This window comes from Podarcis filfolensis (assembly GCF_964270895.1).
Source record: "Podarcis filfolensis genome assembly, chromosome: W".
Lineage (NCBI taxonomy): Eukaryota > Metazoa > Chordata > Lepidosauria > Squamata > Lacertidae > Podarcis > Podarcis filfolensis.
Window position 1 is genome coordinate 38,830,464 of NC_139619.1, and position 18,045 is coordinate 38,848,508.

Genomic DNA, 18,045 nt, shown 5'->3' on the forward strand with positions numbered 1-18,045 from the left:
GTCAGACAAGTGTCTACCCGGGAGAAAGCCAGCTTGGTCTTTATGTATCTCCTCCACTAATACTTTTTTTAATCTTTTAGCCAAAATATCTGCAAAAATTTTATAATCCACGTTAAGCAGGGATATGGGGCGGTAGTTCTTAAGTTGTGTCTTTTCGGACTCAGTTTTCGGTACAAGTGTAATGTAGGCTTCATTCCACGACTCTGGCGCTTTTTCCCCTCCAAAATTTCATTACAAACCTCCTTTAGTGGTTGAATTATCCAATCTTTCAAGGATCTATAGTATTTTGAGGTTAAACCATCCGGCCCTGGAGATTTGCCCAACTGCATATTCTGGATGGCACCTTCTATCTCCTGTTCTGTTATTTTATAGTTCAACATTAACTTGTTTTCTTGAGAGATTTTTTGTAATCCATTTGTTTTTAAGAATTGGTCTATATCAATCTCTTTCTGTGGCCCTTGTGTATATAACTGTTTAAAGTACCTCTGGAAACATTTTCTAATTTCCACTGGATTCTGTATATTCTTTCCTTCCACTTCTAAATTAGTAATGGTGTTAAGTTTTTGTCTTTTTTTCATTTGCCAAGCTAACAGTTTCCCACATTTATTAGCCGATTCAAATGTCCTTTGTCTCATCTGTTTAATTTTCCATTCTATTTCCTGATTCATCACTTTCATATATTGGACTTGGTATAACTTTATTTCTCTCAGAATCTCTTGTGACTTTGGTTTCGCTCTCAGTTTCGAACCGCCGGGATTCGAACCGCCGACCTTCTGATCGTCAAGCCCTAGGCTCTGTGGTTTAACCCACAGCGCCACCCGCATCCCTACTAGTAGGTTAGCCAAGTGCAAAAAAAGGGGTATACCTGCTGAAATCCTATCTTATACACAATTATTAAAGGTACAGGATGCTTGTGCATTTTTGCCCCATGTCATCTTAAATTACTTTGCTGCATCACACGACAGGAAAATCCTCTAACTCAGGAGCAGCAGACACGTGGCCCTCACAATGCTGCAGAACTACAATTCCCATCATCCCTGATTACTGGCCATGATGGCTGGAGCCAACAGGAACTGTAGCTCAGTAACATCTGGCAGACCACAGGTTAGCCATACCTACAATATGCAATGTTATATGTACCAATAATCCATACAAACTGTTAACAACCACCAGAATACACCCCGACACTATGAGCAACTGCAAAACCATCCTTTTGCATCCTACGTTGGCTCCCAGGACGTTTCTGAGCACAATTCTGAGTGTTGGTGCCAACCTTTAATTTTTATTTTTTTTAAAAAAAAGATATTTATTAAGATTTTCCATTTTATACAAACCAAAAAGAAAAAGAGAAAAGAGAAAAAAATATTAAAAAGAAGAAATATTAAAAACACATAAATTTCATATCATATTTTCCAATAACATATTTCCTTGACCTCCTCATACCTCCCCTTCTTGTATTCCAGTTCAAATTGTTCATCCAGCAAATCCTTATCTCATAGCATTACAGCTATAAACCTTATTTTCAATCCATCTTCTTAAATTATTGTAACTTATACTTTTACTTATGTACAAAAAAGAACTATTTTTTCATATTCTTTTGTATCATTACAGCTAATAACCCCTTAATTTCAATCCAACATCACTCAATGTTCCTTAATGTTACAATATTTCTGCAAATAGTCTTTGAATTTCTTCCATTCTTCTGCTGCCGATTCTTCTCCCTGGTCACAGATTCTGCCAGTCAATTCTGCCAGTCCCATAAAGTCAATCAATTTCGTCTGCCATTCTTCCAGAGTGGGTAGATCTTGCGTCTTCCAATACTTTGCAATGAGTATTCTTGCTGCTGTTGTAGCATACATAAAGAAAGTTCTATCCTTTTTTAACACCAATTAGCCGACCATGCCCAGGAGAAAGGCCTCTGGTTTCTTCACAAAGGTATATTTAAATACCTTTTTCAATTCATTATAAATCATTTCCCAGAAAGCCTTAATCCTAGGGCACGTCCACCAAAGGTGAAAAAAAGTACCTTCAATTTCTTTACATTTCCAACATTTATTATCGGGCAAATCGTAAATTTTTGCAAGCTTGACTGGGGTCATGTACCACCTATATATCATTTTCATAATATTTTCTCTTAAGGCATTACATGCCGTAAATTTCATACCTGTGGTCCACAACTGTTCCCAGTCAGCAAACATGATGTTATGTCCAACATCTTGTGCCCATTTAATCATAGCAGATTTAACCGTTTCTTCCTGAGTATTCCATTTCAGCAGCAAGTTATACATTCTTGACAGTATCTTAGTTTTGGGTTCTAAAAGTTCTGTTTCCAGTTTGGATTTTCCCACCTGGAAGCCAATTTTCTTGTCCAAATTATAAGACTCCATTATCTGAAAATAATTAGGCCAGTCTCGCACCTTATCTTTTAGTTTCCCCAAACTCTGCAATTTCAATTTGTCACCTTCTTGTTCCAAAATCTCCCAATATTTTTGGCCACTTGGACTTCCGGTTAGCGCCAGCGCGTAATGGCGGATCTCCCCCGGAGCTCCGGGAGAGATCTGCTTCGTGGGTTCGGGTCCTGCCAGCTACGGCGGAGCGGGGACCCTCAAAAATCACAGGCGCGTAGCCTGTGAACTGGAGACTCGGCGGGCACCTTTGCGCCCCCCCGACGCTGTGAAATAGCCTTTTTAAAGGCTGCGGATCAGCGGAGGGTGTGTGGAGCGGTGCCGAGAGTCGTTTCCACCCAGCCTGCGAAGCGAAGCCGCGTCGCCATTAGCGGAGAGCGCTGATTTCTTCCGGTGAATTCGGACTAAAAAGAACAACTATCCGTGAGTAGGATTGACTTCTAAAATACAATTGGACACTAAAATTAAAGAAATTGGGCACCGAGACGGACAAGCATCAAAAAGGAAGTCTGCTTTCCGTTCTGTAGCAAGATCAAAGCGAAAGACATTTAAGCTGTAACTGTTTGAAAAGAGAGCTGTGGGAATTAAGAAATCCACCACCAAGCAAAGAACTCCCTCCCCGAAGGCAGGAGGGGGGGGAAGAAGATTTTAAAGTGTTTTCCTGCCAATTCAAAAGAAATTGAGCTATTTACCGCTGCCCTTATACCTGGGGATCGGATTGCCGGAGAAAAGGAACCGGCTAAGGACTGTTGCTATAAGAAGGTAAAAAAGTATCTTTAATTGACTTTGGCTACTCTCAACCTGAAGCACTTACTTTGTTGCACAATAAAGATACTTGCAGGGGATTACTGATCTGGATTCTGCAGAAAGAGAAAAGAATATTTGAAAGGAACTAGGAGGACTTTTGTTTTCTTTTGTTTTCTTTTCTGGAGAGTGTGGGACTAAATTTGAAGGTAAAGAATTGACTTCACGCCCTCTAGAGGATTTACAAATTGTTTCAGCAACAAGTGGAATTTAAAGCCTGAGAACTTTTGTCTGACAGCTCAAGAGTGTGGGAATGACCTTGAATAAAAGACTTTGTTATGGCAGATGGTAAGGAGAAAGAGGATCCACAAGAAACAACCTTGAGATCTGGCAGACAATACAAAGTGGATCCTTCCATGCAAAGAAGGGCTTCTGTAACAGGAGCCTCTGGAACTACAGTTGTTGCAAAGACAAAAGTGAAAACAATGTCTTCAGAAGAATCATTTGCTAAGGTACTGGGGAGGATAAATGACTCTTTGGAGGAATTAAAAAAGCAAGGCGCAGAAACTAAAGTACAAGTTGCTGAAACAAATAAGAAAATTGAAGAAATCTCTGGGAAAATTGATTTAAACACAAAAAGTATAACCGACCTTGGGAACAAAGTGAACTCAAATGCAGAAGCAATTGGGAAGCTACTGGAAGATTCATCTACAACACGAAAGATAGCTGAGGAAGCTAAAGAAATTGCAACTGCTGCTGAGGAAAAGTTCCCACCAGTGTCTATGCAGGATATGCAACGCAAGGAGAGGAACCTAAGGATTAGACTTGTGCCGGAAAAGGAAGGAGACAACCTGGTGGACTATCTGACAAAAGAATTTTCTGACTTTTGGAAGCAGGAGCTGGACAAAGAAGAATTTAAGATAGAAAGTGCATTTAGATTGGGAGCAAGGCAGAGGAAGAACAGACCCAGAGACTGTTTAATAACTCTAAGATCAAAGGAGGAGCGAGACAAAATATTGAACCTGCACTACCAAACAACCCTTCGAATTGAAGATTTTCATATTGAGATTTTTAAAGACATTCCCAAAAGTATTTTGGACGCAAGAGGATTCTACAAAGACTTGGTGACACTGCTGAAAAGGAACTACATACCATTCAGGTGGGAATTTCCCCAAGGCTTGTCTTTTAAATACAAGGGGAAGAAAAGAAGAATAAGGACAGTGAGTGATAAAGACAAGTTCTTGGGAGAACACGAAGAAGACCTACAGAAAGAGACGTTTCCAGGACAAGGGCATCCTTCATTAGATACGGATACGGAACCACCGACAAACGAGGAACAAAAACTGGGAGCTGTAGGAGGAAAGAGTAAATAACCCCATCATGGCTCTGCAACTTCTAACCTGGAATTGTAACGGTTTAAATATTCCCAGAAAAAGGAAAAATATATTTCATGCCTTGAAGAAAGACCAATTGGACTTGATTTGTCTACAAGAGACCCATGTGACAAGAGCACATAGGAAATTATTAATAAATAAAAGATTGGGACAAGAATTTATATCTTCAGACAGAGTAAAAAAGAGAGGAGTGGTGATTTATGCAAAGGAAAAGCTGCAACCGAAACAAATTTTTAAAGATGACCAAGGAAGATATTTGGCAATTGAAATCCAATCTCAAGGAGAAAAGTTTTTGATAGTGGGAATCTATGCACCAAATGAAGGGAAAGCTGAATTCTTTAAGAAGTTGCATGAAATTTTGATGGACTATTTGGATTACAAATTAATTTTGATGGGAGACATGAATGGAGTAGTTTCAACAAATATGGATAAAGCACAAAGACAGGTAGTGACAAAAGATGGAAGACTACCAAAGACCTTTTTTGAAATGACTGACAATATGGACTTGATTGACATTTGGAGAACAAAACACCCATTAGAAAGAGAGAGAACCTTCTTTTCTGAAGCCAAAATGACATGGACAAGGATTGACCAAATTTGGGTGACTAGCAGTATGGCGCCGAACATAAAGAAAGTGGAAATCTGCCCAAAAACCTTCTCCGACCACAACGCAGTAAAGATGGTGATGAGGCAAACAACAACTGGTTCCTTCAGATGGAGATTGAATGACATCTTATTCAGAGATGAGGAGATTTGTAAGAAGGCCCAAAAAACTTTGAAAGACTATTTTGAAATTAACTTAAGGACTAAAGTAGAAAAAAGAATAGTATGGGACGCAAGTAAAGCCGTGATGAGAGGGTTCTTGATACAACAAAATACATTAAAGAACAGAAAGCAAAATGAAAGGAAGGAAAAAATTCTGGAAAAGATAAAAGAGGGGGAAAAGAAATTAAGGTTGAAGCCAAAATCGCAAGAGATTTTAAGAGAAATTAAATTTCACCAAACACAATATATGGAACTGACGAATCAAGAAGTAGAGTGGAAAATTAAGCAAATGAGACAAAAGACCTTTGAATCTGCTGATAAATGTGGCAAGTTATTGGCTTGGCAAATAAAGAAGAGACAAAAACTCAACACGGTAACAAATATAGAAGTGGAAGGAAAGAATATAAGCAACCCAGCGGAAATTAGGAACTGTTTTCAGAACTACTTTAGACAGCTTTACACACAAGGGCCGCAGAAAGAAATGGATATACAACAATTCCTCGAGGAAAATGGGCTGAAAAAGGTTTCGCAAGAAAGTAAGACAATTCTGAACCAGGAGATATCAGCACAAGAAATAGAAGATGCCATTCAAGGCATGACGCTGGGCAAATCCCCCGGACCGGATGGACTGACTTCCAAATATTACAAAGTTTTGAAGGAAGGGTTGATACAACCTCTGAAGGAAGTCTGCAATGAGATTATGGAGGGGAAAAGGGCACCCAATACGTGGAGAGAGGCCTACATCACACTTATACCAAAGACAGAGACTGAAAAGACCCAACTTAAAAACTACCGACCCATCTCGTTATTGAATGTGGACTACAAAATCTTTGCTGATATTTTAGCAAAGAGACTGAAAAGAGTTTTGATGGAGGAGATTCACGGGGACCAAGCGGGCTTTCTCCCAAAAAGGCATTTGTCGGATAATGTAAGGAATATAATTGACATTTTGGAAAAGCTGGAAGTGAATATAAACACTAAGGCTGTTTTGATATTTGTGGACGCCGAGAAAGCCTTTGACAACATTTCTTGGAGTTTTATGTTGAAGAACCTCCGGGGGATGGGGGTAGGCCAAGGGTTTGAGAATGGTATAGGTGCAATATACTCAGAACAGAAAGCAAAACTAATTGTAAATAATGTGGTTACAGAAGAGTTCAAGATTGAAAAAGGGACACGTCAGGGGTGCCCTATCTCCCCACTACTTTTTATATCGGTCCTGGAGGTTTTGCTTAATATGATTAGGAGGGACCAGTTGGTTAAAGGGATTCAGGTCGGAGCTAAACAATACAAATTGAGAGCATTTGCAGATGACTTAGTACTTACATTGCAAGAGCCAGAAGCTATTACGAAAAGAGTTTTGGAAATAATTCAAGAGTTTGGTCAATTGGCAGGATTTAAATTGAATAAGTTAAAGACAAAGGTATTGGAGAAAAATTTAACACAGATTGAAAAAGAAAGGTTTCAGAATGAGACAGGGTTGACCGTGGTTAAAAAAGTGAAATATTTGGGTATAAATATGACAGCTAAGAATGTGAACCTATTTAAAGACAATTATGAAAAAACTTGGACAGAAGTGAAAAAAGATTTGGAGATCTGGTCAAACTTAAAGCTTTCCTTGTTAGGTCGAATTGCAGTTATAAAAATGAATGTATTGCCAAGAATGTTGTTTTTGTTCCAAGCATTGCAAATAATGGAGAAAATGGACTGTTTCAAGAAGTGGCAAAAAGATATATCTAAATTTGTCTGGCAGGGCAAGAAGCCCAGAATTAAATTTAAGATACTAACGGATTCAAAGGAAAGAGGGGGGTTTGCCCTGCCAGACTTTAAACTTTACTATGAAGCGGCAGCTTTCTGCTGGCTGAAAGAATGGCTGCTTCTTGAAAACACAGACATTTTGGATTTGGAAGGTTTTAATAACATTTTTGGGTGGCATGCATATTTGTGGTATGACAAGGTTAAAGCACACAAAAGTTTCAAAAACCATATTGTCAGAAAGGCACTATTAAATGTTTGGATCAGATATAAAGATTTGCTGGAAAATAAAACTCCAAGGTGGCTGTCGCCAATGGAAGCTAAGGCAGTTAAAAAGTTAAACATGGAGTCGAAGTGGCCAAGATACTGGGAAATTTTGGAAAAGGAAGGGGACAAACTGAGATTGCAGAGTTTTGAGAAATTAAAAGGGAAGGTGAGAGATTGGTTGCACTATCATCAAATAAATGAAGCGTTTAAATTGGACAGTAAAATTTGCTTCCAGGTGGAAAAATCAAAATTGGAAACAGAATTGTTAGAACCCAGTACTAAGAATTTGTCAAAAATGTACAATTTGCTGCTGAAATGGAATACACAAGATGAAACGGTTAAATCAGCTATGATTAAATGGGCTCAGGACATTGGTCATAATATTTTGTTTGCTGATTGGGAAAAGTTGTGGACCACCGGGATAAAATTTACGGCATGTAACGCCTTAAGAGAAAATATTATGAAAATGATATATAGGTGGTACATAACCCCAGTCAAGCTTGCAAAGATTTACCACTTGCCTGACAATAAATGTTGGAAATGTAAAGAAAAGGAAGGTACATTTTTTCACCTTTGGTGGACGTGCCCGAAGATTAAGGCATTCTGGGAAATGATCTATAATGAACTAAAAAAGGTATTTAAATATACTTTCCCTAAGAAACCAGAGGCCTTTCTCTTGGGTATTGTCGGACAGGGGGTGTTAAAGATGGATATAACTTTCTTTTTGTATGCCACAACAGCAGCTAGAATACTTATTGCGAAGTACTGGAAGACGCAAGAATTACCCACACTGGAAGAATGGCAGACGAAGGTGATAGACTACATGGGTTTGGCAGAAATGACGAGCAGAATCCGAAACCAGGGAAGAGAAGCAGGGCAAGAAGAATGGAAAAAGTTTAAGGATTACCTAAAGAAATATTACAAAATTAATGAAAGTTAGAATGATGTTGGACTGGAAAGTAAATGGTTACTATTAGTAATGGTTAAGACAAGGAGAACAAGGAAGATCAGATTAAATTCAAATTAAAATAAGGGAAGATTTGCTGAGTAATTGATAAGAATTTGGAATACAGAAAAGGGAGGCATGAGGAAGTCGGGGAAGAAAGGTATAAGAAATTAAGATATGAAATGGTACATTTTTTTGTTTTGTTTTTGTTTTTGTCTGTTTATGTATTTGTTATATGTTTGTTGTTGTTATAAAAACCTTTAATAAAAAATTATTATTTTTTTTTTTAAAAAAATATTTTGGCCACTTGGCCTCCATATTGAGCTTTTTCTGAGCCTTCGCTTCCATTGGTGATAACCACCTTGGGGTTTTGTTTTCAAGTAAGTCTTTATATCTTGTCCAAACATTAAACAATGCTCTTCTGACAATATGATTTTTAAATGCTTTATGAGCTTTAACCTTGTCGTACCACAGATATGCATGCCACCCAAAAACATTGTTAAAACCTTCTAGATCCAAAATGTCTGTGTTCTCAAGAAGTAGCCAATCTTTCAACCAGCAGAATGCTGCTGATTCATAGTAAAGTTTAAAGTCTGGCAGGGCAAATCCACCCCTTTCTTTTGCATCGGTTAATATCTTAAATTTTATTCTTGGCTTCTTGCCCTGCCAGACAAATTTAGAAATATCTTTCTGCCACTTCTTGAAACAGTCCATCTTGTCCACAATTTGCAATGTTTGAAACGAAAACAACATTCTAGGCAATACATTCATCTTTATAGCTGCAATTCGACCCATCAAGGAAAGCTTCAAATTTGTCCAAATTTCTAAATCTTTTTTCACTTCCGCCCAACATTTTTCATAATTATCTTTAAACAAGTTCCCATTTTTTGCTGTCATGTTAACCCCAAGGTATTTCACTTTCTTCACAATAGATAAACCTGTTTCATTCTGAAACTTCCCTCTTTCAATCGGTGTTACGTTTTTCTCCAAAACCTTAGTTTTTGACTTATTCAATTTAAATCCTGCCACTTGACCAAATTCTTGAATTAGTTCTAAAACTCTTTTGGTACTAGATTCTGGCTCCTGTAACGTCAAGACTAGATCATCTGCAAATGCTCTCAATTTATACTGTTTGGCTCCGACCTGAATACCTTTAACCAACCGGTCCCTTCTAATCATATTCAGCAAGACCTCCAGGACCGAAATGAAAAGCAGTGGGGAAATTGGGCATCCCTGTCGTGTCCCTTTCTCTATCTTAAATTGTTCTGTAACCACATTATTTACAATTAGTTTAGCCTTTTGTTCAGAATATATTGCACCAATACCATTCTCAAAACCTTGGCCTACCCCCATACCCTGTAGGTTCTTTTTCATAAAACTCCAAGAAATATTGTCAAAGGCTTTCTCCGCGTCCACAAATATCAGAACTGCTTTAGTGTTTATATTCACTTCTAGTTTTTCCAAAATGTCAATTACGTTCCTCAAGTTGTCAGACAAATGTCTTCCCGGGAGAAAGCCCGCTTGGTCCTTATGAATCTCTTCCATCAGTACTTTTTTCAGTCTCTTAGCCAAGATGTCAGCAAAAATTTTGTAATCCACATTTAGTAAGGATATCGGGCGGTAGTTCTTAAGTTGAGTCTTTTCAGTTTCTGTTTTTGGTATTAGTGTAATGTAGGCCTCTTTCCACGATTCTGGTGCCCTTTTCCCCTCCAAGATCTCATTGCAGACTTCCTTCAAAGGTTGTAATAGCCACTCTTTCAAAGATCTATAGTATCTGGCAGTCAGCCCATCCGGTCCTGGAGACTTGCCTAATTGCATATTTTGAATGGCACCTTCTATCTCCTGGTCTGATATTTTACAATTCAGCATTATTTTACTTTCTTGTGACATTTTTTGTAATCCATTTGTTTTCAAAAAACAGTCAATGTCCATTTCATTCTGTGGCCCTTGTGCATATAGTTGTTTGAAGTACCTCTGGAAGCAGTTTCTAATCTCATTTGGGTTATGTATATCTTTTCCTTCTACTTCCAAATTTGTAATGGTATTTAATTTTTGTCTTTTTTTCAGTTGCCAAGCCAGTAATTTCCCACATTTGTTCGCTGATTCAAATGTCTTTTGTCTCAATTGTTTAATTTTCCATTCTATTTCCTGATTCATCAATTCCATATATTGTACTTGATAGAATTTTATTTCTCTCAAAATCTCCTGCGACTTTGGCTTTGCCCTCAATTTTTTCTCTCCTTCTTTTATTTTCTCCAAAATTTTATCTTTTTTCTCGTTTCGACTTCTCTTCTTTATTGCATTCTGTTGTATCAAAAACCCTCTCATCACGGCTTTACTTGCGTCCCAGATTACTCTTTTTTCAACCTTTGTTGCCATATTTATCTCAAAATAGTCTTTCAAAGTTTTTTGGGCCTTCCTGTGTACTTCTTCATCTCTAAATAGGGCGTCATTCATCCTCCATCTAAAGGTGCCGGTTGTTATTTGCTTCATCTCCATCTTTACAGCATTATGGTCAGAGCAAGTTTTAGGGCAGATTTCCACTTTTTTTATCTTTGGTGCCATTCCTCTAGTAATCCAAATTTGGTCAATTCTAGTCCATGTCATCTTAGCTTCAGAGAAAAAAGTTCCCTCTCTCTCCAGAGGGTTCTTAGTTCTCCAAATGTCAATCAAGTCCATGTTGTCAGTCATTTCAAAGAAAGTTTTTGGTAGTCTACCATCTTTAGTGACTACCTGTTTTTGTGCCTTATCCATATTTGTTGATACAACTCCATTCATGTCCCCCATCAGAATTATATTATAGTCCATATAGTCCAAAAGTACCTCATGCAACTTCTTAAAAAATTCAGCTTTCCCCTCATTTGGTGCATACACCCCTACAATCCGGTCAGCGCCGGCGGAATTAATGGCGGATTCCCTCCGAGCTCCGGAGGGACACGGCTTGGTGAAGAGAGGGTCTGACCGCTGCGGCGAAGCGGAGACCCGAAGAAATCACAGGCGGTGAAGCCTGTGAGCTCGGAGGCTCGGCGGGCTCCATTTGCGCCCCCCCCCCCCCGCTGCGAAAGAGCCTTTTTAAAGGCTCCGGAGCGGAAAGGGGGTGTGTGGCGCGGAGCTGAGAGCCGTCTACCCTCTTCACGGAGTGAAGCCGCAAGCCATAGCCGGAGAGCGCTGATTCCTTTCTGGACAATTGGATACTAAAACAACTACCCGTGAATAGGATCAAGTAAATATTAGAAGAAAATTTAAGACAAATTCGGCCGAAACGGGAAAGGTACAAACAGGAAGTCTGCCTTTCCGTTCTTGTAAATAGATCAAAGCAAAGAGACTTTAAAGCTACAACTTGGGAAGAGGTTATTAAAGATTTAAAATCCAGCACCAAAAGGGTGATCCCCCCTCTGTTGGCAGGGACAGAGGGGTGAAATTGAGCAAGATTTATTCCTGCAAGGAGAAAAAAAAAGGGTGAAAAGTTTTATCTGCTGCTTCCAAAACCTGGAAACGGACTGCCCACGACAGGGAAGCTGATGAACTGTCAACACTTTAAGGGTAAAACTTTTTTTTTTTACTTAACTCTGAAAGAAAGATACAATTATTGTTGAAAGTAACTGTTTAAGGACAGTGAAAGAGTGACTTTTAAGAGATATTAGAGACTTATAAGGATTATTGTTTATAAAGTTACAAAGTGAAGTTACAAAGTGAAGTTGGAAGTGTGTCCCCCTAGAGGAGACTTTGTTGCAATAACAACTAAGCCAATAAGTAACCAAGCTGTGGAAAATTCCTTTTGAAAACAAATTTCCCCAGGCGTGGGATTGACCTTGGGCTGTGCATGAGAGTGTTATGGCGGATGGACAGGAAAAGACTACCAGGTCTGGGAGACAATACAAGACAGATATTCCACAACAGAGAAGGGCCTCAACATCCGGAGCAGCAGGCACAGCAGGTGCAGCTGCTTTACAAGTTAAGTCAAAAGCTATGACATCTGAAGACTTGTTGGCCCAGGCACTTGGTAAAATAAATGCATCTTTGGAGAATTTAGCTAAACAGGTGGCAGAGACTAATAAACAGGTTGCAGAGACAAATAAACAAGTAGCCGAGGCCTCAGCAAAAATAGACTTGAACACTACAAGTATTAATGAGCTGGGAAAGAAGGTGAATTCAAATACTCAGTCTATAGAAAAGTTATTGGAGGAGTCGGCCTCGACTAGGAAACTAGCGGAGGAGGCTAAGGAAATTGCAACTGTTGTTCAAGAAAAGATACCACCAGTATATAAAAAACTTGAGGAACATGACTTGACACTGTCCATGATTGAATTACAAGGAAAAGAGAGGAATTTGAGACTCAGAGCAATACCTGAAAGTGAGAAAGATAATTTGGCAGACTTCCTTACAAAGGAATTTACAGACTTTTGGCAACAGGACCTGGGGAAGGATGAATTTAAGATACTGAGTGCATTTAGGCTTGGTAGAAGACAAAGAAGGAATAAGGCAAGAGACTGTTTGATTACTTTAAGAACGAAAGAGGAAAGAGACAAAATTTTGAATTTGCACTATCAAAAAACTCTGGAAATTGGAGATTCATCTGTGGAGATCTTTAAGGACATACCTAAATACATTCTGGACGTAAGGGCCTATTACAGAGATCTCGTTGTTTTATTGAGAAGGAACAAGATACTTTTCAGGTGGGAATTTCCCCAAGGTCTATCTTTCAAGTATAAAGGAAGAAAAATAAGAATAAGAACAGTAAATGATAAAGACAACTTTCTGAAAGACCACGAGGAGGATTTACAGAAGGAAGTGGATTCTGGAGAGGAGCCAACTGTACCAGGACTAGGAACTTCAGAGATTGCAAATCTATCATATGGACTTCCTGGCCTAGGGAAAGACACACCATCGACAGAAGAAGAACAACAACTTGGTGCAGTTGGAGGGAAAATTAAATAATTCATCATGGCTTTGCAACTTCTAAGTTGGAATTGTAATGGACTTAACTCCCCTCGAAAGAGAAAAGGTGTTTTTCATATATTAAAAAAAGAACAATTGGACTTGATTTGTCTTCAGGAAACACATGTAATGAGGCTACACAGGAAAATACTTATCAATAAGAGATTGGGACAAGAATTTATTTCGTCTGACAAGCTCAAAAAGAGAGGAGTGGTGATATATGTTAAAGAGAAACTTTCACCGAAATTAATTTTTAAAGATGAACAAGGAAGATATTTGGCTGTTGGTGCCAACCTTTAAAGCCCTAAATGGCCTCAGCCCTGAAAGAGTGTCTCCATCCCCATTGTTCAGCCCAGGCATCAGGGTCCAGCACCGAGGGCCTTCTGGCGGTTTCCTCACTGTGAGAAGCGAAGTTACAGGGAAGCAGGCAGAGGGCCTTCTGAGTAGTGGCACCTGCCCTGTGGGACACCCTCCCGTCAGATGTCAAGGAGATAAGTAACTATACAGCCTTTAGGGAAGTTTTTAATGTTTTATGATGGTTTTGCGTATGTTGGAAGTCTGAGGCTGCCCCCCCTTGCCTTCCTTGCAGCATCCTTCTCAAAGGGCTAAGGCATGACTACGCTCACAGAGTTTAAATCCACCATAAGGTGCAGCAATCAGGCCTCTGTTTCAACACAAAATACCAATGATCCTTATGCCAAGTGGGAGAAAGGTCGTCAACATGATGAACACACAAACCTTGGAGAAAAAAATGTAAAACAAAAAGCACCAGCAATTTAATTGGACTTAATGGAAGTATCTGCTGATAAGAACATGTGAGCAACGCAGATTTTCCAGACAGATGCAAAACCTAGAGCAGGAAACCTTAGACCTTTAGATATTGCTGGACAGCAGCTATGCTGGGGCTGATGGGAGTCCAACAACATCTGGAGCGTGTGCTGAGCTAGGAAAGCCCTCTAACTGGGAAACTGCAGAGCAGTCCTACTTATTCCAAGGCAACCCTCCAACTTAATTGGGACTTGCTTCTAATTCAGGTTGCACAAACCTGCAACCTTAAAAAGCATTTGTAGAAGTCGCAGTCATCCTATGTTCTTTGCTCCTAACTGCCTGAAAGTGGCTTCTCTAGCCTAGGCTGGGGTATCCCAGACAAAGGAAATAAACAGGGCAATATCCTAAACCACCACATATAACACAAAGATGTCTCTCACCTGGTCGTAGGTCAGAAGTCTCTGAAGCTCATTTTTAGTGATCAGATGACAATGCTGGAAAAAAGCAAAGCAACCACAGCTACAGGCTAGCTCACGGGGTCGGGGGGCGGGGGGCAGCCTGCTGCCACTTCCTGCAATATGTAGTAAGACTGATAACTAGGATTGGGCAGTATGATCATATTAGGCTAGTGCTCTGTGAACTAGACTGGCTCTTGAACTGCTTCCAGGCCCAATTCAGAGCATCCCATTTGGCCTTTCAAGTGTTTCAAGGTTTGGGGAAAGGGTACCAGAAGAAGGCCCACTTATGTTTGCACTGCCTCTCCACTGACTAGAATCCCTTTCCCAGGGAACTCCTGCTCTTTCAAGCATGGCAGGGCCTTTTCAGTCATGGCACCCGACCTTTCAGAATAATCTCCCAAAGAGGTTCACCTGGCCCCTGCTTTGATGTCCTTTCAGCAAAGACTTTTAGACTTTCCCCTGGTCCGTTAATTCATGGGCAGGGCGCTTGTGGCCCTCCAAACCCTGCTGTAGTACACAGGAACATAGGAAGCTACCTTATATTGAGGCAGACCATTGACCCATCAAGCTCAGGACTGACTACATGGACTGGCAGCAGCTTTCAGGCAGAGATCATGCCCAGCCCGATCTGCACACACTGGTGACTGAGCCTGGAACCTTCTCCATGCAAAATGGCCGCTCTGCTTTCGCGTTACTGCCCTTAACAAACTGCAACTCCCACCCCGATCACTGGAGAAGTTGCCCACATTTGCTATAATCTAATCTAATACATCTCTGCCTCTCGGTTTATGTTGCTCTCTTTAGATCTGCTGCTATTAAGGTACTGTTTAAATGCTTTAAATTATCTTGAGGTGCATTTCTGATTATTATTTTAAATTAGCCACTCTGGGGAAGAAATCCCCACAATAAACAGAAATTAATGAATGAAGCCCAGCACTCGCTTCCACAGATGTTTAGTATCTGCCTGCCCTGAATGAAGCAGGAGCCTACAGTGCTGGGCACTTCTGGCTGCTCTAGTAGAAACCTTAGTGGTGCAGCTGCAGCAGCAGGGATCGCCGACACTGCACCCTCCTGGTGTTGCTGAAGTGGAACTCTCATGAGCCCCAGTCAGCAAGGCCAATTCTTAGCAATTATGGGACTTTTGGTCAATCAACATTTGGAGAGCACAATGCTGCCTGCCATAAAGAAGGTTGATCACCGAAGAATTGATGCTTTTGAATTCTGGTGCCGGAGGAGACTCTTGAGAGTGCCATGGACTGCAAGAAGATCAAACCTCTCCATTCTGAAGGAAATCAGCCCTGAGTGCTCACTGGAAGGACAGATCGTGAAGCTGAGGCTCCAAGACTTTGGCCACCTCATGAGAAGAGAAGACTCCCTGGAAAAGACTCTGATGTTGGGAAAGATGGAGGGCACAAGGAGAAGGGGACGACAGAGGACGAGATGGTTGGATAGTGTTCTCGAAGCTACCAGCATGAGTTTGACCAAACTGCAGGAGGCAGTGGAAGACAGGAGGGCCTGGCGTGCTCTGGTCCAGGGGTTCACGAAGAGGCGGACATGACTAAACGACTAAACGACAACAAATGCTGCCTACCCTGAGCTACACACTGGCAGGAAAGTTACAGAAACATGACTCAGTTTGCTTCTCCAGATAGCGGAGACCAACAAGTTACATCAGCCAAGGCTCTCTCCCTCCAAGCCCTCAAAACGCACTCATTTTCATGATTGTCAGCAGACCCTGGTCAGGGGGCAGGAAGCTCATCTGGGCACAGATATCCTTGTAATCCTCGTTTCGGCGCTCAAAGTCTTCCACGTGGGCAGCAAGGTGGGAATTGACAATGCAGAAGCTGGTATTGTTGCGGACAAACCTCTCGGCCACACACCCCTTGTTACCCTGCAGGGGCGGAGCAAAGATGGCTGTTAGTGAGCAGGCAGGAAAGAGGGGGGAACTGGTTGGCAGAGATTAGAAAAACAGATAGTCAGACAGAAAGATAGACATAGGGAATTCCGCTGTCAGGGTCTACTCCCCATCTTCCCCATGATGCCTGTGCCCACTGTCTCCCTCATCACTTCCTTGATGCGGCTGAGCTGGTCCTTCCTGACAAAGATGAGCACCAGCTGCACCTAGAAGATGCAAGGTACTGGGATGTCTACCAGCTCTGTTCATTGCTTGCTGTCCTGGGCCGGCTGGATGCAGATAGGAGTGGCAGGTGGCACCAACTGGGGATCCCCCAAGGGAAGAAGGCTCAGAGCCAGGGAACTGGTGGGGGGACTGTGGGATGTAAACACAGGAGCAGTCAGTGACAACATTCCTAGAGTGTACATGTTAGAACATGGGGAGGGATGTCAGTCCAGCAAGCAGGTAAACTTCCTGGGACGGACTTCCTCCGCATGTGACCAGAGGTGGGTGTGGCCTCACCTGTGCAGGTAAATGATAAAAGCACAGGGCAGGCAGCCATCTCTCTCTCTTGCCTCTTGCCTCTCTCATCTTCATCTTTCGAAGAAGCAGGGTGCCCTCTTGGCTCTCAGCCAAGAGAGGAGGAAAGGACTATCTTCCTATAAGATAGATTCTGAATGCATGTTACCTTTTTAAGCGTGTCTGCCTTCTGGGATCATATTGTGAACAGAACGTGAGTAAACTCTTTTCAACTTTATAAAGACTGTGTTGTGTCTTGTATTTTAAGAGGGATCAAAAGGGGGAAATTACCAGAGCAATTATTATAGAGGTTCTAGCGAACCTGTGCAAGCATTACCGTTGCGAATTTAAAGGGGAATGTCTATAAACTCTGCTGATACTTTGGGAACTTGTTAGCACAAGTTGGATTAGGATATAATCCCACAATATATCCTCTCCTGCACCCCAGAACATTCCCACAAAGGGTTATGGGCCCAGTATTGCATATTTCTGCGTATTTTTGAAGGATTGCGTTGGATTGTGATTTTGAGTTGAGTACAGTGGTGCCCCGCAAGATGAATGCCTCGCTAAACGAAAAACCCGCAAGACGAAACGGTTTTCCGATTTTTAGCGGCTTCGCAAGACGAATTTCCCTATGGGCTTGCTTCGCAAGACGAAAGCCCATAGGGAAATCTCCGGGGACAGCGGGGAAGCGCAGCGCGCCTTCTCCTCTGTTCCCGGACCTGTCTTGAAGGCTTGCGGTGGGAGGTCCGGGAACAGAGGAGAAGGCGTGCAGCGCTTCTCCTCTGTTCCCGGGGCTTGCGGTGGGAGGAGGGTTCTCCTCCCCACCGCCAACATTCAGAACAGCATCCTCAAAATACAATATAGCAGCCTGCTACCCCTATCTGCAGCTTGGAGAGCCCTGCGGGGAAGTCCTGCAGGGCTCCCCAAGCTGCGAATGTCTGCCCTGCACGAGGGGCGCTCTGAAGCAGAGCGCCCCTCGCGAGGGGCAGCAGGCTGCTATCCGCAGCTTGGAGAGCCCTGCGGGGAACTCCTGCACGGCTCCCCAAGCTGCAGATGTCTGCCCCGCGTGAGGGGTGCTCTGCTTAAGAGCGCCCCTCGTGTGGGGCAGCAGGCTGCTATCTGCAGCTTGGAGAGCCCTGCGGGGAAGTCCTGCAGGGCTCCCCAAGCTGCGAATGTCTGCCCCGCGCGAGGG

At 41.7% G+C, this 18,045-nt stretch overlaps 2 protein-coding genes across 2 annotated transcripts in view; both read right to left on the minus strand.

Moving 5' to 3' along the window:
- The window catches only part of LOC310753812 (inositol polyphosphate 5-phosphatase OCRL-like), a gene marked incomplete at both ends in the record, with an annotated part of 1,016,056 nt that overhangs the window by 19,627 nt on the left and 978,384 nt on the right, over window positions 1–18,045 (minus strand).
- The window catches only part of LOC310753741 (inositol polyphosphate 5-phosphatase OCRL-like), a gene marked incomplete at both ends in the record, with an annotated part of 37,858 nt that overhangs the window by 5,730 nt on the left and 14,083 nt on the right, over window positions 1–18,045 (minus strand). Inside the window, 3 exons of the mRNA XM_083595085.1 lie at window positions 14,420–14,473; window positions 16,146–16,351; window positions 16,459–16,558. Coding sequence (XP_083451211.1) covers window positions 14,420–14,473; window positions 16,146–16,351; window positions 16,459–16,558 — 360 coding nt within the window. The remainder of the gene's footprint in view (window positions 1–14,419; window positions 14,474–16,145; window positions 16,352–16,458; window positions 16,559–18,045) is intronic.